Below are 20022 nucleotides of genomic sequence, written 5' to 3' on the forward strand. Positions count from 1 at the left end.
GAAGAAAAAGCAGACAGGATGGTGCTACATATTTAGGTATTAGCGACTCCTGTTCTCATTCTAACCAAAGGAGAGCAATTCCCTGAGCTATACGAATAGACGGAGGAAGACAAAATCTTGTGGATCAAGCTTCATCAGGTGGATTGCGGTGTTGACTCTACACCTGCTGAAATATTCCTGTGTCAAAAGATATAAGCGAGCCTAAGCCAGAAGCCCCTAACCATTCTTCTGCCCAAGCAATTGTTTTGTAAACAGATTGGCAATATCTTCTATACAAAATGAAGGCCGCTGTGTTCTTCCTTGCTCTTGTGAATGAAGCCATGGTGCTAGCAGCCCCAGCCATCGAGTTGAACAACCATGCTCCTCCCTCAAGTGGATACTATCCATTGTGAGTTGGCATTACTATATCAACGGACTTATTTACAATCCTATAGAGCGGATCCTTATTGCGGTGTTGCTGGTACCTTCTGTCAGTGAAGAGATGGTAGGAAGTCTATAACCCTTCCATGGGATATATTGAATAAAACGCTCTCATATGAGCAACAGGTCATTTTTTTCTATTCACCTCTGCAGCAGGCGGCTGTGACCCTCCAATGGGCTATGTTGGCGGTTCGGTGGGGTCACTTCCTGGATATCACTGCAGGAAATAAACGGTCATGAAGTCATATAAGAGTTCGTCCAATCTTCGGGTGGCAATCTCCTAATACTATACTGAAAGGGTCATTGTGTTACTGTTGGATTTGGTTATGCTATGCAGCAGCCTCAACATTTTCCTCACCTACCTCCATTGGCCATCAAGGTTGTAATCCTTTCACGATTACTAATGGTGAAATTCATTCGATAACTAACCAACACACTTCCTTGGGTCCTTTATATTGAAATAGAGAACTGATACTAAATACTCAGCACATGCACGTATATATCGTGAGCCGATTCAGAATACCTAGGCGAAGTAATTGCAACGGGCTTGATTATATCTATTTTGGGCCTCGTAGATAACGCTCCAGAGTTACTAAAACACTTATTAGTATACAATACTTATTGTTTCTTAGTAGACTAGGACTACGCGGCTTCGTGCCTACTACTAGCAGCATGAGCCTTGAACTAGGGACAAAGGAGGTAGGCCTCTAAAAAGATACATACAACGAGAGGTCAATTTCGGCCATACCAATGGGAAGCTGCTGATATAATGTACTTAACAATTATCAACCTGTTGTACAGCAAGTTTGGCCTTCTGAAGAAGAATCTGGCTTATTTTGTCATTTGGACTCTGCAGAAAAATAACGATTTTCAGAGGTATACGAACATAGCAGCTCCATAGAACCATGCAGATTTTATCGAATAAATAAGATCTATCAAATGTAATTGATTCTACTGCCTAAATTAGTGCCTCATTGTTCATTTTTCTTGACGCCCTCCTCTCACTTCCAGTTTAGTGGGGCTTTTAAAGTTTGCTAAGACCGTTGAGCCGCACATGACGGCTCCACTCCAGGTCCCCAGACTTTCTCATCAACCATCACCGATCTGTCTGTTTATCCGTTTCCAACTCTCCCCATCAAATTTGATTCTTCTTCATCTCATATTCTGCCAAGACAGACTGATAAGCATCATCACGTCGTGAATCTCCACTTGTTGGCCTGCACGTTATTGTTCACTGATACCTCCAAACCTCCAAACCATCGCCATGCCCGAGACATCCACTGAGCCCAGATCTGAGTCTCCGACTATCGCTATGTGCAACGGACCTCTCCAGGAAAATTACAAGCTTCAACTTGGCGACATGTCTGATTCTCTCGCCCCGGTCACTGTGGATGTTGAACCCAAGGCCAAGTCCGACTCATCATCTCTTGAGGTCCCTGACAATCGCCCCGCTATCGAGTCTGAATGTTCATCACCTGACAGCCCCGACTCCTCATCTGAGGACGGAGCTGACATCTTCTCCTCAGATGGCTCCAACACGTCCTCGCCTAATAGCTCATCCCCAAACAGTCTTCAAACGGCGTTTCCAGATAGCAGCGTCTTGAAGACAAGCGATTTGTTCGACGATACCTCCAAGGAAAACCAAAATACTCAACTAAGCGCGGCCTGGGACACGTCTTCTCAGTCTGATTCCGACGTTGAAACCGTTATTTTGTGGGACCCTGCTGCCACGAATGACTGTGACATGAACTCTGCCGATGACCCTACGGAAGACTCAAATACTCAAGGAAGCACCGCCTGGGACGCATCTTCACAGTCCAATTCAGACGCCGAAACCGTTATCTTGGGGAAGACTGCTTCGAAGGATGACGCTGACACGGTCTTTCCCAATAACTCCGGCTCCGAAGAGTCCGGCGCTGTATCTGGTGGTTGCATTCAAGGGAAACCTGATGATAACAAGAGCAACGCCTCCGATTCTGGCAATGACGATGGCTCTGACTCGTCCTTTCAGGATTGCTGCGACACATTCTCCCCAGCCGGTCCGCGCTCCATCTCGCCTGCTAGCTCAACTACCTCATTCCAAGTCCCCCTCGACATTGAAGAACATGAACTGAGAATCCCTCAAGGCTCTCAATCTATCTGTGCATATGCTTCTCCCGTTCAAAATGGCTGTCGCATTCGGACCAGCTGTGACAGAAATGATGACACTGGCAGGTGGCACGTTGAACCGGACGGCTTTATCAACGAGGCCAGACGGGCCGGAGGGCCATATCTTTTCCCTTTGCCAGTTCAAGAACTCAGATTGAGTCTTGATGATCCCCTCCATGACATTGTCGAGAATTTTAGACTCGTTAAACAGATAGCGTCAATTCTCGCTGAACACGGAATCGACCCATTCTCGATGAGGATCAGAAAATGCGAGTACGAACTTTTCAATCGGTTTGACTATCTGCCAACTTTTCTTATCTCTGCAACTCGTGACACCTTCGATGACTCTTGGCTCCAGGCATGTCGCCAAGTTTGGAGTCACTTATCCAATCTCGGCCTTGGGCATGTCAATGTTGAAATATCCGAACTCGAGATCAAGCCAACTTACGTGGGGATAATGAAAAGGACTGATCGCGTTTATCCAGTCTACATAGACCTACTTCAGAGGATACAAGCTGAACTTGATGTTACGGGAATGATCGGGCTTGGCGTACACCGCGAGGGAACGGCTGACAGCAGGGAGAACCTGCCGCTTACTGTGGGTATGAAGGTAAACTATGATAGCTCTCGAGACTGGCGCGATACAAGGGATGGGATTGTGAAGATTCTGGATGACATGAACCTCCCTATGGTCGGGGTCACCATCATGAAGGGCAAAAACTGGAGGGGTTAAAATAGCCGACAATGGCTTCGGGAGTACATGATCGGGACAAGCAAGTCGCGGGCCGGGGGCCAGTACCAGGGAATAAACACTCGCACTATGTGACTCACAATTGCTTTGCGATTAAAGAGAATGCCTTCCTTGCAATACTACAAGCTTATGGATAACCTATTGCTAATACAAACCCTTCATTGCTCAATGCAAAGATACGGAGAATGGCCTCCAACACCACTATCTTACTATTACGTCCTTCTTATAAATCTAGTGATTAACCATACAATATCTCAATTCCTATAACAAGAATGGTCGACCGCTTAGACGGCCGCAGTGTTAGTGGTCTTCTTATGTAGCCTTCTGCGATAGTCTTTTTTAGTGGTCCTTTTACTGATCTTTTTAGATGGCTAATTAAATAGATATAATACGATAGATAGATAGTAGGAAATAGCAAGAAAAAGGCTTAATCTGTGAAAGGGAACTTTTGTATGCATATGCTTGATTCCTACAATATCAACTTCTACAGTGTCAGTCAGTTCAATACCTGAATTTCTACACTATTACGTCCTATCAATTTCTATAGTCAATAAAATACACATACTCTACGTAGTTTTATAGTATGTTGGCCAAACACGATATGGCATACTGCCGGCCGTGGTTCATTTATTTGATACATTTGATACAACGACCTGATTGAATATTGATCAGGGTAGATTAGGACCACCGAACTTGAAATGCAGAAGAAATCAAAAAGCAAAGAAAAAGCAAAGAAAACCAAAGAAAAACCGGAGCAAAACCAGAGAAAAACCAGAGAACAAATAGAAAAAGGGCGGAGGCAGATGCTAAGCAAATGACGAAAATGAATGGAAGAGAGACATCGATGTCCTAAGAAGAAAATGACGAATGATTCATCTTTAGCCGAACATCGGTGGCTTTGGTAACTTCCTTAATGTCTTCGAAGAGGACTTCGATGGGCGTGAAATAGGAGAACGAGTACTTAAGACCACCGGCGAACAACATGCCAATGACCACATGGGAGGCAGTGAACACCAGGGACCCGGAATCCCCCTCGTGGGAAAAAACAGGGGTATGTGCCGGGTGGATTGTATGCTCATATGTTACTCGCTCAATACTTTTCCCGTCAATGATCGCATGCGTGAGAGTTGCTGACTCGAGGGGATGTTTTATCCCCTTCCGGTAGCCTGACCGTTGACCGTGAATAAAGACTTGCATCCCCTCGGTATCTTCAGGGACTGGGGCTCCCTTTAGATCATGGCCATCTGGTGTCTGAGAAGAGATAATGTTAGCATGTATATTAGACAAAACCACGTGAAAAAGGACGCCGAAGAAGAGAAGAAAAATCTTACCACATTTTGCCCTATCCGATTGTCTGGGACTTCAATAAGTGCCCAATCGAGGTTCATTGTAATTCCGGAGACCTTGGGCGTTGTTCGAAACCCTGACGCCGCGTACACGTGTCCGAAAGCCGCACGGTTGTCGTTTTTGAAAGCCTCGATGTCATCAAGAAAGTCATTGAGATCGGAAAGCGTATCCTTCATTCCGGTGTACCTTCGCGCAGCAGTCCGACCTAATAGGGATTCTATGTCCTCCCCCTCCAATTCACGGAATTAGCGATATTGATCACTTGTCTCTATGACTTCGATGTCGCCTCTGAGGGAAGAAATTCTGTCATCCAATGCCATCGAACTCGGGTGTTCCATTCGGAGTTCTCTTCTGAAATGCTCATCCGGTCTGATCCCATTTTCGCGCCAACACCGCACCCTCTCTACGAGGTCGGTATCTAGATCCTTCTCACTGGGATTGACACAGTGAAAACAGGTAAGGGCCAAGGTTTTGTAGGTGGATTGACCCGGTAGCTTGATCTCTACAAAACCACCGAGCGTTCCCGAGCCGTACATGCCTCTGGGTGCGAGACTTTGGCTAATCATGGAAGGTTGGTGTAGAACACGTCGGTCAAGCTGCTCCTCATGGATACCTGACGCTCCTCGAGTGAAGTCCCCAGGCACGAACTCGACCGACACCCTTGACAGGCTATTTTCGTCGAGGAGTTTTCGGATCTTGGCAATCGAGGTGTATCTATGGCTCGGGGGTTTTGGAGAATTACAGACCACGAGTATGGTGGTGGTAAGACCCGTGTCGCGATCTTTCTTCTGTAGAACACATGTGATAATGCATACTCCATCGTGGTCAATCTTTCGGACAATCTCACGTAGCAGGGATGGCCATTGTGGGCAGATGGGATGATCCCTCGGTACCGGCAAGTACTTGGCGGTAGGATTAGGCTCCGGGGATTTCGGGGGCTCGGTTGACCTTGGGCTCTTTGTCTTGTCATCTCGATGGCCTTTCTTTGACGGCTTAGGATTAGGCTCCGGGGATCTCGGGGGCTCGGTTGACCTGGGGCTCTTTGTCTTGTCATCACGATGGCCTTTCTTTGACGGCTTAGGGTATGGCATGGTGGAATGCGAAGGTAAAATTTGACTGGGAGGGTGACCAGATGAGGAAGATCGTAAGTAGTTGCAAGTGTGAAAAAGCTCAAATGGTTGCAAGAGAGAGAGAGAGATTAAGTAGTTGCAAGAGAGAGAGGGAGATTAAATAGTTGCAAGAGAGAGGTCTCGTAAGTCGCGAGCGCGAGAGAGCTCAATTCCTTACGAGGTGAGGGAGACTCGAAGAGGTTGTGAGGTGTCCAGACTGAAAAACATGATAGCAGAACGGGTAAAATGTCGCCAGAGAAGGCAAAGGGCTTTGGGAAAGACAAAGTCAGTTCGGTGTTAAAAGTGAGTCGATAGTCAATGATAGTTGAGAGTTGATGGTCTGACTTGTTATCATGAACCCTATGTTAGAACTTTCTGAGTGTAAAGTTGCCTCTAAAGGAGACATTGTAGAAGTTGAGATATTAAAGCTTACATCTATATACATGGAGAAATTCATTTTGCAAATTAAGCCTTCTTTTTTCCTTTTCTGGTGTCTCCCCAACACACTGAGAAGAGGGAGAAAATAGCTATATAACCATACATCTGACAAGAGTACCCAAGGAGACTCGAAAAGTCTACCAATTAAGACCAGGAATCAATTTCTATAATATGGATAGTCGCCTATACGGCCGCAGGCTTCTTAGTGGTCTTCTTAGGTAGTCTACTCCGATAATATTTTGGGGTCTTTTTAGAGGCCTTTTAGTAGTCCCCCTAGGTAGGCTTTTGAGATATCTAATTATATAATTATTATCTTCCCCTTAATAGTCTATTACATTATACGGCCGACTATTCTTGCTCCGTCTCAGGCCACCAGCAGTACTGAAGTAACTCTTACAGGATTTCCACTCAGATTCAGACTCGGTAATCTTAATCTCTGGCTTGTTGCTGGTACTCCTGTTATTACTCTCCTTTTCTTGGAGTATTGGCTCGGTAGCGAGTTCTAGTTTTGCCCTATGCAACCTAATTTCAATACTATCGCTATTGGGAGAAGAGGTTATGGTGTTGTTCGGCGAGGATTGAGAGTAAGTAAAATCAGTAACTAGAAAGGAAACGTAGGGACCAAATGACTATTATAGTATATCTAGGCATAATACCCTCGCGTATTAGCACGACGTTCTCACAAATAGTCTTATAAAACAACGGTTACAGGTGTGTATATCCCTACAAAGCACCCACCAACGCTTGATATACAGTTGATCATATGCTTCCTAAAATATAATTCCTCTTCTAAAGTATCGAAAGTTATAGACAGAAAAGTTGTCTTCTACGGGTTACACTTACTTGTTTTCGCCTGTTACTACCGTCTAGCTATAAAACTCAGAAGGGGGGAAGATAACGAAGAAAGACACTATTGAGAGAATAAAAATCACTACTCAAAATGTAGTAACAGGACCATAGCAATGACAAGGCGGCACAAGCTGCGACTATCCATGGATTCTTGTAGTAGGGGTTCAAATAAATGTTGAATATTTTAAGGTAGAGGAGACGTCCATACTTCGGATGTTCATGGCGCCGATCCGAAGATGAGTCATCAATGAGTCAGCATACCTTCGACTTCAACCAATTTGTCCCCCATGTTAGGAGTCGGAATATCGACGCGAGCAAAGGCCAGGCGTTCATCTGGTCAATAAAATTTGAGACAGTAAGACCAGAATCTGAGCAAGCGCCTACATTGAATCCGGTTGAGCTGCACATCACTCTGGCAGTATCCCGATAGTGCCCTGCGACCGAATCCAAAATGGCACATGGTGCGGAGGACTGCGCAACTGTCCTGGACCAGTTCGTCCACGATGTGGCAAATCTTCCGGCTGAGATCAACCACCTTATGGAGGAAATCCAAGCCAAGGACAAGGTTATGCAGGAGTGCCGCGCTACAATCAACTCTCGTGACAGCAGCATCCAGAAATTCATCAAGCTGAACGGCAGTTTAACACCGAACCCGAAGGAAGAACCATATAGCAAGACTATCCTACAGAACATGGATAAATCCCATGAGCTGCAGAACGACAAGATCCAGCTCAGCGAGAAGGCATGCGTCCTCCTTGATCGCCAGATCAAAAGACTCGACGTCCGCATCCGCGACCTAGTCAACGAAGGTCTCCTCTCCAACGACCCCCCTCTCCCTTCCCTATTCGACTCGAAAAACAAATACCGCAACCCGCCTAAGATCTTCCTCCCTGACTCCACGCCCTCCGACTCCCCAGCCTACTCAACTCCCCTCAACCCGACTTCCGGAAACCCGAATCCCATTCTGGCCGCTGCACAGCGCTTGAACCAGTCCACCACTCCCCGCCCCACTGGCTCTGCAGCCCAGCTCGGACAAGTTGCGGCACGCAGCTCCGCACCTGCTACTCCGGCCGCCGCGGCCGTCGTACACCTCCAGCAACGCCAACGCGAATCCTCCGCTGGGGCAGTGGACAGCAAGCGTCGCCGCTTAAACCCATCCCTCAACACCCTCCCTGCGGCTTCTTCAAACCTGCGCCAGTCCTCTATGGGCCCTGGCACACCGAAGCCCGGTACACCGGCAGGCAGTCGTGCAGGCAGTGCCGGCCCCCGTTCTAGCATCGGCACCAAGAAGGCACTGACCAAGAAGGTCGCGCCACACCAGCAAGTCAAGAAGCTGAAAACTGCCAGCGGGAAGCCGATCAAGCGCTCTTCCAGTGCTAGTGGTCGCATCAAGATCTCGAAGAAATCTCCCAATGGAGAAGGCGATGAGGATGATGACTCCATGCTCAGTAGTGCTGATACATCAGACTCGGACAAGAGTGATGGTGTTGCTGAAGATGATGTCGACGATGAAGATGAGGATGAGGGCAATGAGGATTCGAAGGTCTATTGTACCTGTCGCACTGTTAGCCATGGGGATATGGTGGCTTGCGACAATGATGAGTGTCCCTATGAGTGGTTCCACTGGAAGTGTGTTGGCTTGACACGCGAGCCAGTTGGGACTTGGTACTGTGATGAGTGCAGACGCACTCTGGGCAAGTGATTCTCTATTTTCTTCTTTTTTCCTATGATCTGTATGACGATTGATATACCCACGGCGTTTGAGAGGCTTTTACGGTGTTGGTCTGGACTGGACAAAAGTATCTACTTGTTACTAGTTACACTGCATAATTTCGAATCTGTAAACGGAATAAATTTCATATTCTGCCTATTCTAGACAAAAACTGATGCTAATCCCCAAGGGAGAACACAAAGCAGAGATTCCCCCCATGTATCCATTCCCAGCTACAGCCAAGCGTATGTCCAAGCCGTGCCCATTCAGCGCCCAATATTCCCAGGGTCGCCTGTGAGCCGGAGCCTAACCAAATCAAGTCGAAAACGCCATCGCTATGCACATATCCCCTTTTTTTGTTTCTTCCATGCAAACATGTTGGCACACGGGCGCACACAGTACGCCGAAAGTCAGAAATCAGATATTCGTGGAACAGCCATTGCTCGCCAATCCACTCAGAACCCAAGCCCATTGTTCAGCCAGGGATCGAAGTACTCGCAGGTCTCGGGGCTCACTGCGCCGCCTGGAGCGCAAAGCTTGAACACTGGGCACTGGCCGCAGGGGGCTTCCGTCATGCCGTTCTTCACGAGGTGCTTGTTCGCAACGGAGAGATCGTCGCCCTCGATGGGCGCCTTGCGGGACTGGTTCGCTTTGACGGCTTCGGGGTTCTTGAGAGATCTGTACCACTCACCGTTGCCTAATGCGACGAGCTTGTTGTCGTAGCAGAGCATTTCGAGGAGTTGCACGATGCTCTCTTCGCCGAGACGGACCGGCGTGATGCCGCTGTCGTTGACGGCAGAGGTGATCTGCGCCACGGTCGGGTATCCCGTGTAGCCGTGGGGGTAGGGGAGGTAGGTTTTCTCGTCGGACCTGACCTCCGCTTTGCCGGAGGCGGTTTTGATGCGCTTCTTGCGGTCTGAGGCCGGAACTTCGTACCAGCTCTTCCGGCTCACGGTGTACTCGATGTAGCCTGCGACGCTGTTGATGAAGTTGGCATCTAGTACGCCGTCTGTGAACCAGGCTCCTCCGGTTACTTCTTCGCTCGGAGCAAGCCCGGCCAGCATGTACATCTTGCGGCTGGGGTATTTGACATTGTGGAGGGATTTGATGTAGTTCTTCCCTTCGAGGGATTTCAGGCATCGGTCAAGGATCGACTTGTGCAGGTTCGTGCGGTTTCCGATGTGCCGCACCCAAATGCCTGTTCGTTCTGTGGAGTGGATGACATTGTAGACCATAGCCTCGTCCGGGGTGAGGTTCCGGAGCCTGGAAGGGAGGAGGGGTTAGTTATCTGCATTATCAACAGAGCGATGCGTTCAATTCCTACTTCTCGGCATCCTCGCGGTCAATCAGCTTCCACGTGAGCTTTCCATCTTTTTGTAGAAGTCGGAAGAGATTTTGATTGACGAGGCTCTGGGTGCATTCTAGCAGCAGCGCGACGTCGTTCTTTGGGATCACTTTGAGATTGAGGAAGTCGTTCTGATAGAACAGATGATCAGGGTCAAATTCATTCACGCATGCATCATAGAGCTTGGAGGCAAGCTCGGCCACTTGGGACCCCGCGGAGGCCATTGTTGGAGATGCGACGGAGATATCAGGCAAAATCAAGGTTCATTCGAAGAGGCTCGTGGTTTTTCATGTTCAAAGGAGGATGCTAGAGCCAGGGAGTAAGTTAGAGGACCATGGTGCGTCGATGTCGGCAAATTTGAGTCACGCTTGAATCACACATCGTGTTTTTTTGGCGACTTTTTCTCGGCGGGGACTGGCTTTGACTGGAAAGGGTTTAGCCCCGCGGAGCTTCAATGTCAGCGTTAATGCCTAAGGTGTCTGAAACCTGAGGCTTAATTAGTTGCTGCCTGAGGCGGTAGATAGCAACGGAAATTTCGAGAAGCTCCGGCCGATTGAGCTCATGACCTCAGCACTTCCAGTTCCCTGTGCTCTTGTTTTTGATCTGCATTTCTCCTTTTTCTGAGCAACTTCGCATATCATTCCAAAATGGCCGACGCTTTGAAGGCAGAGGGCAACAAGGCCTTTTCTGCTAAGGACTATTCTACTGCTGTGTATGCGCTACCCCACCTTTTAACATTGTGACTCCGTCGAAGCAGAGACTGATAGGGACTAGTGAGAAATTCTCTCAGGCCATTGCCATCGAGCCCGAAAACCACATCCTCTACTCCAACCGCTCCGCTGTCTACTCCGCCCAGAACGAATATCAAAAAGCCCTCGAAGATGCCGAGAAGTCCACCCAAATCAAGCCCGATTGGTCCAAGGGCCATGCCCGCAAGGGTGCCGCGTACCGCGGTCTCGGAGATCTTTGTATGTTATCCTAGTTGCGCACAAAGTGACGGAACAAACTGCATTGGGACAAAGTGCTAACTGACGGCAGTGGCGGCGCACGATGCCTATGAGGAGGCCCTGAAGATTGAGCCTGGCAACGCACAGGCTAAGTCCGGTCTGGAGGCTACTCAGCGCGCTATCAACGCGGAGGCTACCGCAGATGGTGTCAGTGGAGACCCAACAGGAGGTCTCGGTGGGATGTTCAACGACCCGGCTCTGTTCCAGAAGCTGGCCAACAATCCCAAGACCGCCTCCCTACTGGGAGATGCTGAGTTCATGGCTAAGCTGCAGAAGATCCAACAGAACCCTAACAGTGTCGGAGAAGAGATCCGCGACCCGCGCTTCCTGCAGGTCATGAGTGTGCTTCTCGGTATTGATATGAACTTTGGTGGCGAGGGAGCGGAGCCCCCTACCCCCGCTCCTAAGCCCAGCACCTCGCAGCCCAAGAAGGAGCCCACCCCGGAGCCCGAGCCTGAAGACGAGGAGGCAATTGCCAAGAAGCAGGCCAAGGAGGCTGCCGATGCTGAGAAGAAGATCGGTAACGATTTCTACAAGAAGAAGCAGCTCGATGAGGCCATTGAGCACTACACCAAGGCTTGGGAAATCTTCAAGGATATCACCTACTTGAACAACATTGGTGCTGCCAAGTTCGAGAAGGGCGATTACCAAGGCACAATCGAGACGTGCCAGAATGCTATCGAGGAGGGCCGCGACTTGCGCGCCGACTTCAAGCTGATGGCCAAGGCCTACACCCGCATTGGTTCTTCATACGAGAAGCTTGGCGACCTTGCCCAGGCCATCGAATTCTACAACAAGTCGCTCATGGAGCACCGCACCCCTGATACCCTGACCAAGCTCCGCAACGCCGAGAAGACCAAGATCACGAGCGAGAGGAACGCCTACATTGACCCTGCCGAGGCTGAGAAGGCCCGCGAGCTCGGCCAGCAGAAGTTCCAGGAAGGCGACTGGCCCGGTGCCGTTGATGCCTTCACTGAGATGACCAAGCGTGCCCCCGAAGACCCCCGCGGTTACTCCAACCGTGCCGCAGCCCTGATCAAGCTGATGGCATTCCCCGGTGCCGTGCAGGACTGTGACGAGGCCATCAAGCGCGACCCCAAGTTCATCCGTGCCTACATGCGCAAGGGTGCTGCCCTGATTGCCATGAAGGAATACAACCGTGCCCTGGATACCTTCACTGAGGCCGCCGACCACGACGACGGCAAGAACGCCCGTGAGATCGAGCAGCAGCAGCAGAAGTGTCTGGAGGCCCAGTTCAGCGCTCGCGCTGGTGAGACTGAGGAGGAGACCATGGCTCGTATCCAAAATGACCCCGAGGTAAGATCAGATATGCTATGAACCAGATCATTCAGCTTGAAGTATACTAACTTTTCTTCTCTAGATCATGGCCGTTCTTCAGGACCCCGTTATGCAGAGCATTCTGCAGCAGGCTAAGAGTGATCCCGCTGCGCTGCAGGAGCACATGAAGAACTCGCAGGTGCGGATGAAGATCCAGAAGCTGATGGCTGCTGGTGTTATCCGCATGGGGCGGTAAATGCTTTGAGTTTGTAGAGCATTCGAGGGATTTGAATACGAATTGACACGATATATCTTTGCCAGCATATTTTTTTAGTTCTATATTGCTAAAATTCCATCCTCCTTATATTCATTGTGATCATGTAGGAAGTAGCAGTGTTTAGTAGTAAGCCAGCAGTAACTACCTAGGTAAGTCCGTAGTTGTCTGTCAAGACTGTGCCTTCGACTCCTTGCTGCAATTCCGGTAAATACAATGTGCGAGATGCAGTTGTTTATGTTGCAACTGTATGAACCGAGCTCTCGTAAAAATATATATTTCAGCCGGAATTAACTTGTGTGTCCTCCGTACTCCGTACAGTATATACAGAATATAGGGAACCTTGGAGAACCTTGGAAGCCATTAACATTCAATTCTTGTAAAACATCGGCCCCAGCTCGGACCCGCGAACTTTGAGAACTTTGCAGTTCGAAGAAAACAAAAAAGACAAAAAAACGCCACATAAAGTGGGCGAGTGGGGAGTTCCAGTAAAGAAAAAAGAGAAGATCTTACCGAACGTTATCTACCAATCATAACATCACCATTGGGGAACTCAATTGGATTTTATTTTATATTGTTGCACAGGACACAACATATGTACATAATATGGAATACAATATACAACATACGGAGTACGCAGCTGACTGGGAAATAACCTCTCAGATGGTGCAAGTCTAGGGGATGTGATATGATAGATCAATTCCTCATGCAGCACTTTGTCTATCATGGATAGTCCAAATATACTTTTTAGTATTTCTGCTGTACGGAGTACTCCGTATAACTTACGTAGTCCAGAGAGGTTCCCGAGGTCGACCAAACCCATTCTCCATATCCCAAGAACATCTTTGGTGGAGATAGCTTGGCCGATCTCCTAATCGGGAATAGGGCACGATGGTCCGATGTGGCGACGTGACGGGGTCTTTTCATTGCAGTTTGTGGATGCGTGCCACGTGTACCTCGAGATTGTTGAGTCTACAGTACTTATGTACTGACGGAGGAGACAATTACATACCATACTCCGTACAAAGTACAAGACCCTATATGTAGCATATCTCGTTGCCTAAAAGGTGCCTAGGTAGGGCTGGGATTGCACTACTCTATATTGTACACATTCGAAAATGACGATCCCCACAAATACAAAGGGGAATTGGACCCAGATACCAGGATATAATTTAAAATAACCCTAATAAAATGGACAAACCCATGGAAGAGGAATGTATCATCCCGATTGACCCTCTGTGGCTGTGCTGAAAGCTCGGGTCGAATCTAATAGTCGAGTTTAGTCTCTTAGGTATTCCCCTGATCCTCCACTGTTGACAGATTCTGATTATATTAGACAATTGGACACAGAGTCCAATGTTAGAGACTAGTATATCCATAGACTTAGAGACTTATTGACTCTCAGACGTATACCATAATAGCACAGATGTACTGGAGGAATCTGATACAGGTCCCGACGTACGTCACTGATCTTCGATCGACCTCGGAGTTTCCGATCTCCCCTTTTTTTACCCTTTTTTTACTATTTCCTTTCTTTTCTTTCTTTCTTTTCTTCTTATTGGATTCTCAATTATCATCAGGATTAATATATAATAATTTAAATAGTTTACAAAGATATAAAGTGTGTAATGGTAATATCCATGTATGGTAAAAAAACCCAGCCACAGTTCCCCTTGACTTGACGCAAGCGGCTGGGCAGACAACCCAAGCTGTGTCTTTGGTCCACTCTCTCTATTTTTCCCTTTCTTTCTCTCTGCAACTTGGACCTTGGTATAAAATAACAGGGTCATCCCTTCGACTACCTCTGCCGGTACGTTACCCAGTAGACGTATGCAACACTGAAGTCAGCATTCTTCCCCTCCCCCTCACCCCAGGTCTCATCCATGGGTCGAATCTGACAACCCTCTAGAACATCGGCTCTCCCAATTCCCCCGGAACACTACACCCAACCGGCGATATGGCGTCCGCCGACGCGGAGAACACGGAGAAGAAGATGGAGGGTACCATCGAGGCCGCCCAGGAATTGCACCAGGACCCGCAGTCACACGTTAACCCGGATATCGTCGAGCAAAAGGTCGTCGACGAAGCCAAACAAGCCGGTGCGGCTGCATACCAATTCGACCCCAACGCCTCGCCTGAAGAGAAGGCCAATGCTGCCAAAGGGGTGCGTATCGCATAATCTCCGAATTCTGTTCGGCACAATCATGCTAACTGCTGTGACTTCTAGCGATTGCCGCCTGATTTCCATCATCCCCACAAACCCAAGGGTGTTGCTGTAGTTACAGATAAGGTACGAATTAATGACTGGATCTCTGGATCCCTGGATGCGATCACGATGTATGTGCTAACCCTACCTAGACCGATGGCGAAGCAGACTATGACCTCCCTCCACCGGAATCTGCGACCGCCATTATGGCCGAGGAAGCCACACGAGAAAGTGCGGGTGAAAAGCCCGTCGATGAGGATAATCGATGGGCGCGCGACAGAACGGGTTGGGCCCCGAAGTTCGTCGATGAGAAGCTCGCGGCGGCCTTGGGTGATGAAGGTACATTGCTGGATCACGAGACGTTTTTAGAGGGGAGAATCCCCGATACGTTCTTTGGCGACTGGTACCACAATGCCGGGATTATCGTCTTCGCTTGTTTGGCGTCGTGGATAGTCGCCGTGCTAGGCGGTGGTATCGGTTGGGTGCTCATGGTCATGGCAGCATGCAGCACCTACTACCGTACCTCCATTCGACGAGTGCGCCGGAACTTCCGTGACGATATTAGCCGTGAGATGTCCAAGCAGCGCCTCGAGACCGACACCGAGAGCCTCGAGTGGATTAACAGCTTCCTCGTCAAGTTCTGGCCGATCTACGCCCCCGTTCTCTGCGATACTATCATCAACACTGTCGACCAGGTCCTCAGTACTTCTACCCCCGCCTTCTTGGATAGCTTGCGCCTCAAGACCTTCGTGCTCGGTACAAAGCCTCCTCGCCTGGAGCATGTCAAGACCTACCCCAAGACTGACCCCGATACCGTCATCATGGACTGGAAGTTCAGCTTCACCCCGAACGACGTAATGGACCTGACTGCGCGCCAGACTAAGGACAAGATCAACCCCAAGGTCGTCTTGGAGGTTCGTGTCGGCAAGGGTGTTGTGAGCAAGGGTCTCGACGTGATTGTCGAGGACATGGCTTGCTCGGGCTTAATGCGTGTCAAGGTCAAGCTTCAGATTCCATTCCCCCACATTGAGCGTGTGGATGTCTGCTTCCTGGACAAGCCCGAACTCGACTACGTCTGCAAGCCCCTCGGTGGTGATACCCTCGGATTTGATATCAACTTCATTCCGGGTCTAGAGTCCTTCATCAAGGACCAGATTCATGCCAACCTGCAGCCCATGATGTACGATCCAAACGTGTTCCCGATTGAGATTGCTAAGATGCTTGCTGGAAACCCGGTCGACCAGGCTATTGGTGTGGTCGCGGTTACTCTGCACGGTGCTCAACAGCTCAAGAACCCGGATAAGTTCTCTGGCACTCCCGATCCGTACGCCGTGGTGTCTTTGAACAACCGCAATGAGCTCGGCCGCACGAAGATTATCCACGATACCGACAACCCCCGCTGGAACGAGACCATTTATGTGATTATTACCTCTTTCTCCGATGCCTTGTCTATTGCTGCGTATGACTGGAACGAGTACCGCAAGGATAAGGAAATGGGTGTTGCTAGCTTCGCATTGGACAAACTCGAGCAGGAGCCTTCCCACGAGGGTATTTATCTGGAAGTGCAGGCCAGTGGCCGTCACCGCGGTGCCATCCAAGCCGATATCCGCTTCTTCCCTGTTCTCGAGGGAAGAAAGAACGAGGCTGGTGAGGCTGAACCCGCCCCTGAAATGAATACCGGTATCGCCCAATTCACCGTGGAGCAGGCCAAGGACCTCGACGGAAGCAAGAGTCTGGTTGGCAAGCTGAACCCTTACGGTGTCCTCCTTCTCAACGGAAAGGAAATTCATATTACTAAAAAGCTGAAGCGCACCAACAACCCGATCTTCCAGAATGCCTCCAAGGAGTTCCTCGTCACGGACCGAAAGAACGCTCGTCTGGGTCTTATCCTCAAGGACGATCGCGATATCATGCAGGATCCCATTATCGGTCGTTACCAGATCAAGATGAACGACATGCTGAAGATGATGGAGCGTGGCCAGCAGTGGTTCCATCTCCACGGCGCCAAGGATGGACGTGTCAAGTTGGGTCTCCAGTGGAAGCCCGTTGAGTTGGCAGGCGTTGGCAGCGCTGGCTACATTGACCCTATTGGTGTCATGCGCTTCCACTTCAAGCGTGCTACTAACCTGCGTAACCTGGAGGCTATGGGCAAGTCCGATCCTTACGCTCGCGTTCTGCTTTCCGGTCTGACTCGTGGCCGCACCGTCACCTTCCGCAACAACCTCAATCCCGATTGGGACGAGGTCGTCTACGTGCCTATTCGCAGCGCGCGCGAGAAGCTGACCGTGGAGGTCATGGACGAGGAGACTATCAACAAGGACCGCACTCTTGGTTGGGCAGATATCAATGCCTCCGACTTTGTTCGTGAGACGGAGAGCGGTGAATATCAGATCGACGACGAGAAGCAGGATATCACCAGCATTCTGAAGATTAGCGGTGGCTCTCCCAAGGGAGAACTCCACTACAATGTGGCATTCTACCCGTCTGTGCCGGTCGTTAACCCCGAGGATGAAGTTGAAGAGGAGGAGGAGGAATCAGAGCTCCCTGGTACTCCTGGTCCGGACTCCACCGAATTCCCGAAGAAGGCTCTGCACGCCAAGTCTGCTAGCGTTGACTCGAAAGCTTCGAAGGCCTCCAAGGGTCTCTCTAACGGGGCTGCGCCTATCACTAACGGAACTACCAATGGTGAGCCGGCTACTAACGGCCGCGCCAGTCTGGAAACCACTACATCGCGCCCGATTACTGGTACCCAGTCTGAGACCGCGTCTCTTCGGTCCGTCAAGTCTATTCCCCGCACTTTTGTCAGTGCGGAGGATCTCCCGAAATATGGTATGTTTCGTTTTGGCCTTGATGGAAATAGCACGGCGCTAATTGACTACAGAATCTGGTTTCATCGTGTTCAAGTTCCACGAGGGCCAGCTGGCCGTTCCCCATGTCCAGTTGGAAGTCTTGATGGACGATTACATGTTCCCCGCCTATGTCTCATCTAAGATCCACACCACGACCGCCAAGTTCACTGACGTCGGTGAGGCCTTCGTTCGCGAGCTGGAGTTCTCCAAGATCACATTGCGTCTCGTTAGCAAGGATGATCCCAAGGACTCTAGTGAGGACCACACAGTCGCTAAGCTGACTGGTGACACGCTACCCACACTGATGCGGATGCTGTACACTCCCACCGAGCTCGTCCTCCGCTCCAACTCCGGCGAGGTGAGCAAGGTCACCGTCAGCGCCCGGTACATTCCGACGGAAATGAAGCTCGATCCCACGGAGAGCATCAACAACATGGGCACCCTGCGCGTTGACGTCCACGACGCCGCTGAGCTGCCCGCCGCTGACCGCAATGGGTTCAGCGACCCATTCTGCAAGTTCCGCCTGGATGACGAGACCGTGTTCAAGACCAAGGTCCAGAAGAAGACCCTGCACCCGGCCTGGAACGAGTACTTCGAGACCCCCATTAAATCCCGCATCGGCGCAAACTTCCACGTGGATGTGTACGACTGGGACTTTGGTGACAAGGCTGACTTCCTCGGCGCCACGGCGATCGACCTGGAATCCCTGGAGCCCTTCCAAGCCAAGGAAGTCACTCTGCCCCTCGACGGCAAATCAGGTGCGATTCGTCTGAGCCTGCTGTTCAAACCTACCTACGTGATCCGCGCCCGCCAAGGCTCCTCCACCTTCTCCGGCACCTTCGCCGTCCCCGGCAAGATCGTCGGGGCCCCCGTTAAGGGTGTTGGCTTCGTCGGTGGCAATGTCATCCGCGGCGCCTCCTTTATCAAGCACGGCATCATGTCGCGCATCAACAAAGATAAAGGAGAAGATACCGCCTCCATCATGAACAGCATCGAGGAATCTGACAACGTCAGGGCCGACCGTCTTACCCCAGCCGCCTCCCTCGTCGAAGGCTCCCCTTCCCCCAGCACCCCGCAGAAGGAACACAGCCGCAACCGCAGCACGGCGTCGCAGTTCGGCGACCGCCTCAGCGTCTTCGGCGGCGGCGGCTCCGGTGAAAAGGGCTCCGCCAACATCACCGTCGTCTCCGCTGCGAACTTCGCTACGGACACCAACCTCCGCGTCATCATCCGTCTCCTGGGTACCAAGGGCGCAAAGGATGTCCACAAGACCAAGGCCCACAAGAACTCCTCCGGCGCAGTCACCTTCGACGATTCCTTCCGTGTTCCCAACACTACCGCCGACGCCCAGTACCAGGTCCGCGTTGTTGACCACGCGACCTTCGGATCGGACGATGTCCTCGGCGAAGCGCCCTTCTTCGTTGATGACCAGGGTTCTGTCGCGGGCCAGGACAAGGCTATCACTGTTGGCGACGGAGTTGTCACCATTCGTTCCAGTTTTGCGCTTGCAGATGGTGGTTTGCGACCTACCACGTCGCACTCGACCGCTGGTACCCCCGAGCCCAATGAGGGTGGAGGCAGTCCTGATTCGAGGAAGGTGCCCCGTCGCAGCTTCTTGAGTAAGAGGTCTGTTAGCGGGGTTTAAATGACCTTCTTACTTTTATTTTTTCGCCTTTGGAATTGCTTTGCCTATTTAGGCTGGAAGAGTATATGAAAATATGAATGGCTTTCCCTTGTTATTAATTTTGTCTGTGTCCGTGATATCCTTTTTCTTTTTCTCTCTTTTTCCCCCCAATCAATATGAATTCAATTGTTGAGATGGACTCTGAGACATCTACCACGTAGCATGGAGAAAGAAAATAGCCGGGTAAAAATAGTCGAGAATCAATAGTTTACGCCACACCAAAAAAAAGGCCGAGAACAGACAGGGCTGAGACCGATGTCTCACATTGGAATCTTAAAGGGGGTCACCGACAAGGACGGACTGACCTGGATGTTATATGGTATTCGCATCACATTCTGATGGCTTCAAATGTTCTTTATATTCAAGTAAAATTGCTCCGGGGCCATTCTCGAGTCTATTGTGTATTTTGCCGAAACTTGGTCTGCACAGCCCGGGATCTGCAATTCGATGTTTAGGCCTCTTAAAGAGTTTTTTGTACGCGCGTATACATAAGGAGTACAACAGACGTATGTACAACATAGATATAGTAGTAGGTATGGAATACTCTGTGTATAGGAATAATATAAATACTAGACAGTACTCAGTATCCTCACTACTAGACATGTC

The 20022-nt window shown here is 50.0% G+C and overlaps 7 protein-coding genes across 7 annotated transcripts; 4 read left to right on the top strand and 3 right to left on the bottom strand.

Annotated features, from left to right (window-relative positions):
* Window positions 1-1684: 1684 nt before the first annotated feature.
* N7525_007840 (uncharacterized protein) lies at window positions 1685-3301 on the top strand (the record flags this gene model as incomplete). Its single annotated transcript, XM_002568254.1, has 1 exon — window positions 1685-3301. The coding sequence occupies one exon, from the start codon at window positions 1685-1687 to the stop codon at window positions 3299-3301; it is 1617 nt and encodes a 538-aa protein (XP_002568300.1).
* An 867-nt stretch (window positions 3302-4168) lies between these two features.
* On the bottom strand, window positions 4169-4842 carry N7525_007841 (uncharacterized protein; the record flags this gene model as incomplete). Its single annotated transcript, XM_002568255.2, has 2 exons — window positions 4169-4570; window positions 4651-4842. The coding sequence occupies 2 exons, from the start codon at window positions 4840-4842 to the stop codon at window positions 4169-4171; spliced, it is 594 nt and encodes a 197-aa protein (XP_002568301.2).
* Window positions 4843-4911: 69 nt separating this feature from the next.
* On the bottom strand, window positions 4912-5757 carry N7525_007842 (uncharacterized protein; the record flags this gene model as incomplete). Its single annotated transcript, XM_061214222.1, has 1 exon — window positions 4912-5757. The coding sequence occupies one exon, from the start codon at window positions 5755-5757 to the stop codon at window positions 4912-4914; it is 846 nt and encodes a 281-aa protein (XP_061068653.1).
* Window positions 5758-7513: 1756 nt separating this feature from the next.
* On the top strand, window positions 7514-8764 carry N7525_007843 (putative PHD finger domain protein; the record flags this gene model as incomplete). The annotated part of the gene is made up of 1 exon (XM_002568256.1): window positions 7514-8764. One exon carries the CDS (start codon window positions 7514-7516, stop codon window positions 8762-8764), a length of 1251 nt encoding a protein of 416 aa, XP_002568302.1.
* A 464-nt stretch (window positions 8765-9228) lies between these two features.
* On the bottom strand, window positions 9229-10342 carry N7525_007844 (RPC34 RNA polymerase subunit family protein; the record flags this gene model as incomplete). Its single annotated transcript, XM_002568257.1, has 2 exons — window positions 9229-10036; window positions 10098-10342. 2 exons carry the CDS (start codon window positions 10340-10342, stop codon window positions 9229-9231), a joined length of 1053 nt encoding a protein of 350 aa, XP_002568303.1.
* Window positions 10343-10765: 423 nt separating this feature from the next.
* On the top strand, window positions 10766-12659 carry sti1 (Hsp90 cochaperone STI1; the record flags this gene model as incomplete). Its single annotated transcript, XM_002568258.1, has 4 exons — window positions 10766-10830; window positions 10893-11086; window positions 11157-12442; window positions 12507-12659. The coding sequence occupies 4 exons, from the start codon at window positions 10766-10768 to the stop codon at window positions 12657-12659; spliced, it is 1698 nt and encodes a 565-aa protein (XP_002568304.1).
* A 1975-nt stretch (window positions 12660-14634) lies between these two features.
* On the top strand, window positions 14635-19377 carry N7525_007846 (uncharacterized protein; the record flags this gene model as incomplete). Its single annotated transcript, XM_002568259.1, has 4 exons — window positions 14635-14841; window positions 14905-14967; window positions 15036-17712; window positions 17765-19377. The coding sequence occupies 4 exons, from the start codon at window positions 14635-14637 to the stop codon at window positions 19375-19377; spliced, it is 4560 nt and encodes a 1519-aa protein (XP_002568305.1).
* Window positions 19378-20022: the final 645 nt, after the last annotated feature.

The sequence above is a fragment of the Penicillium rubens genome (assembly GCF_028828025.1).
Source record: "Penicillium rubens strain IBT 27055 chromosome Unknown utg000003l_segment0_segment0, whole genome shotgun sequence".
Lineage (NCBI taxonomy): Eukaryota > Fungi > Ascomycota > Eurotiomycetes > Eurotiales > Aspergillaceae > Penicillium > Penicillium rubens.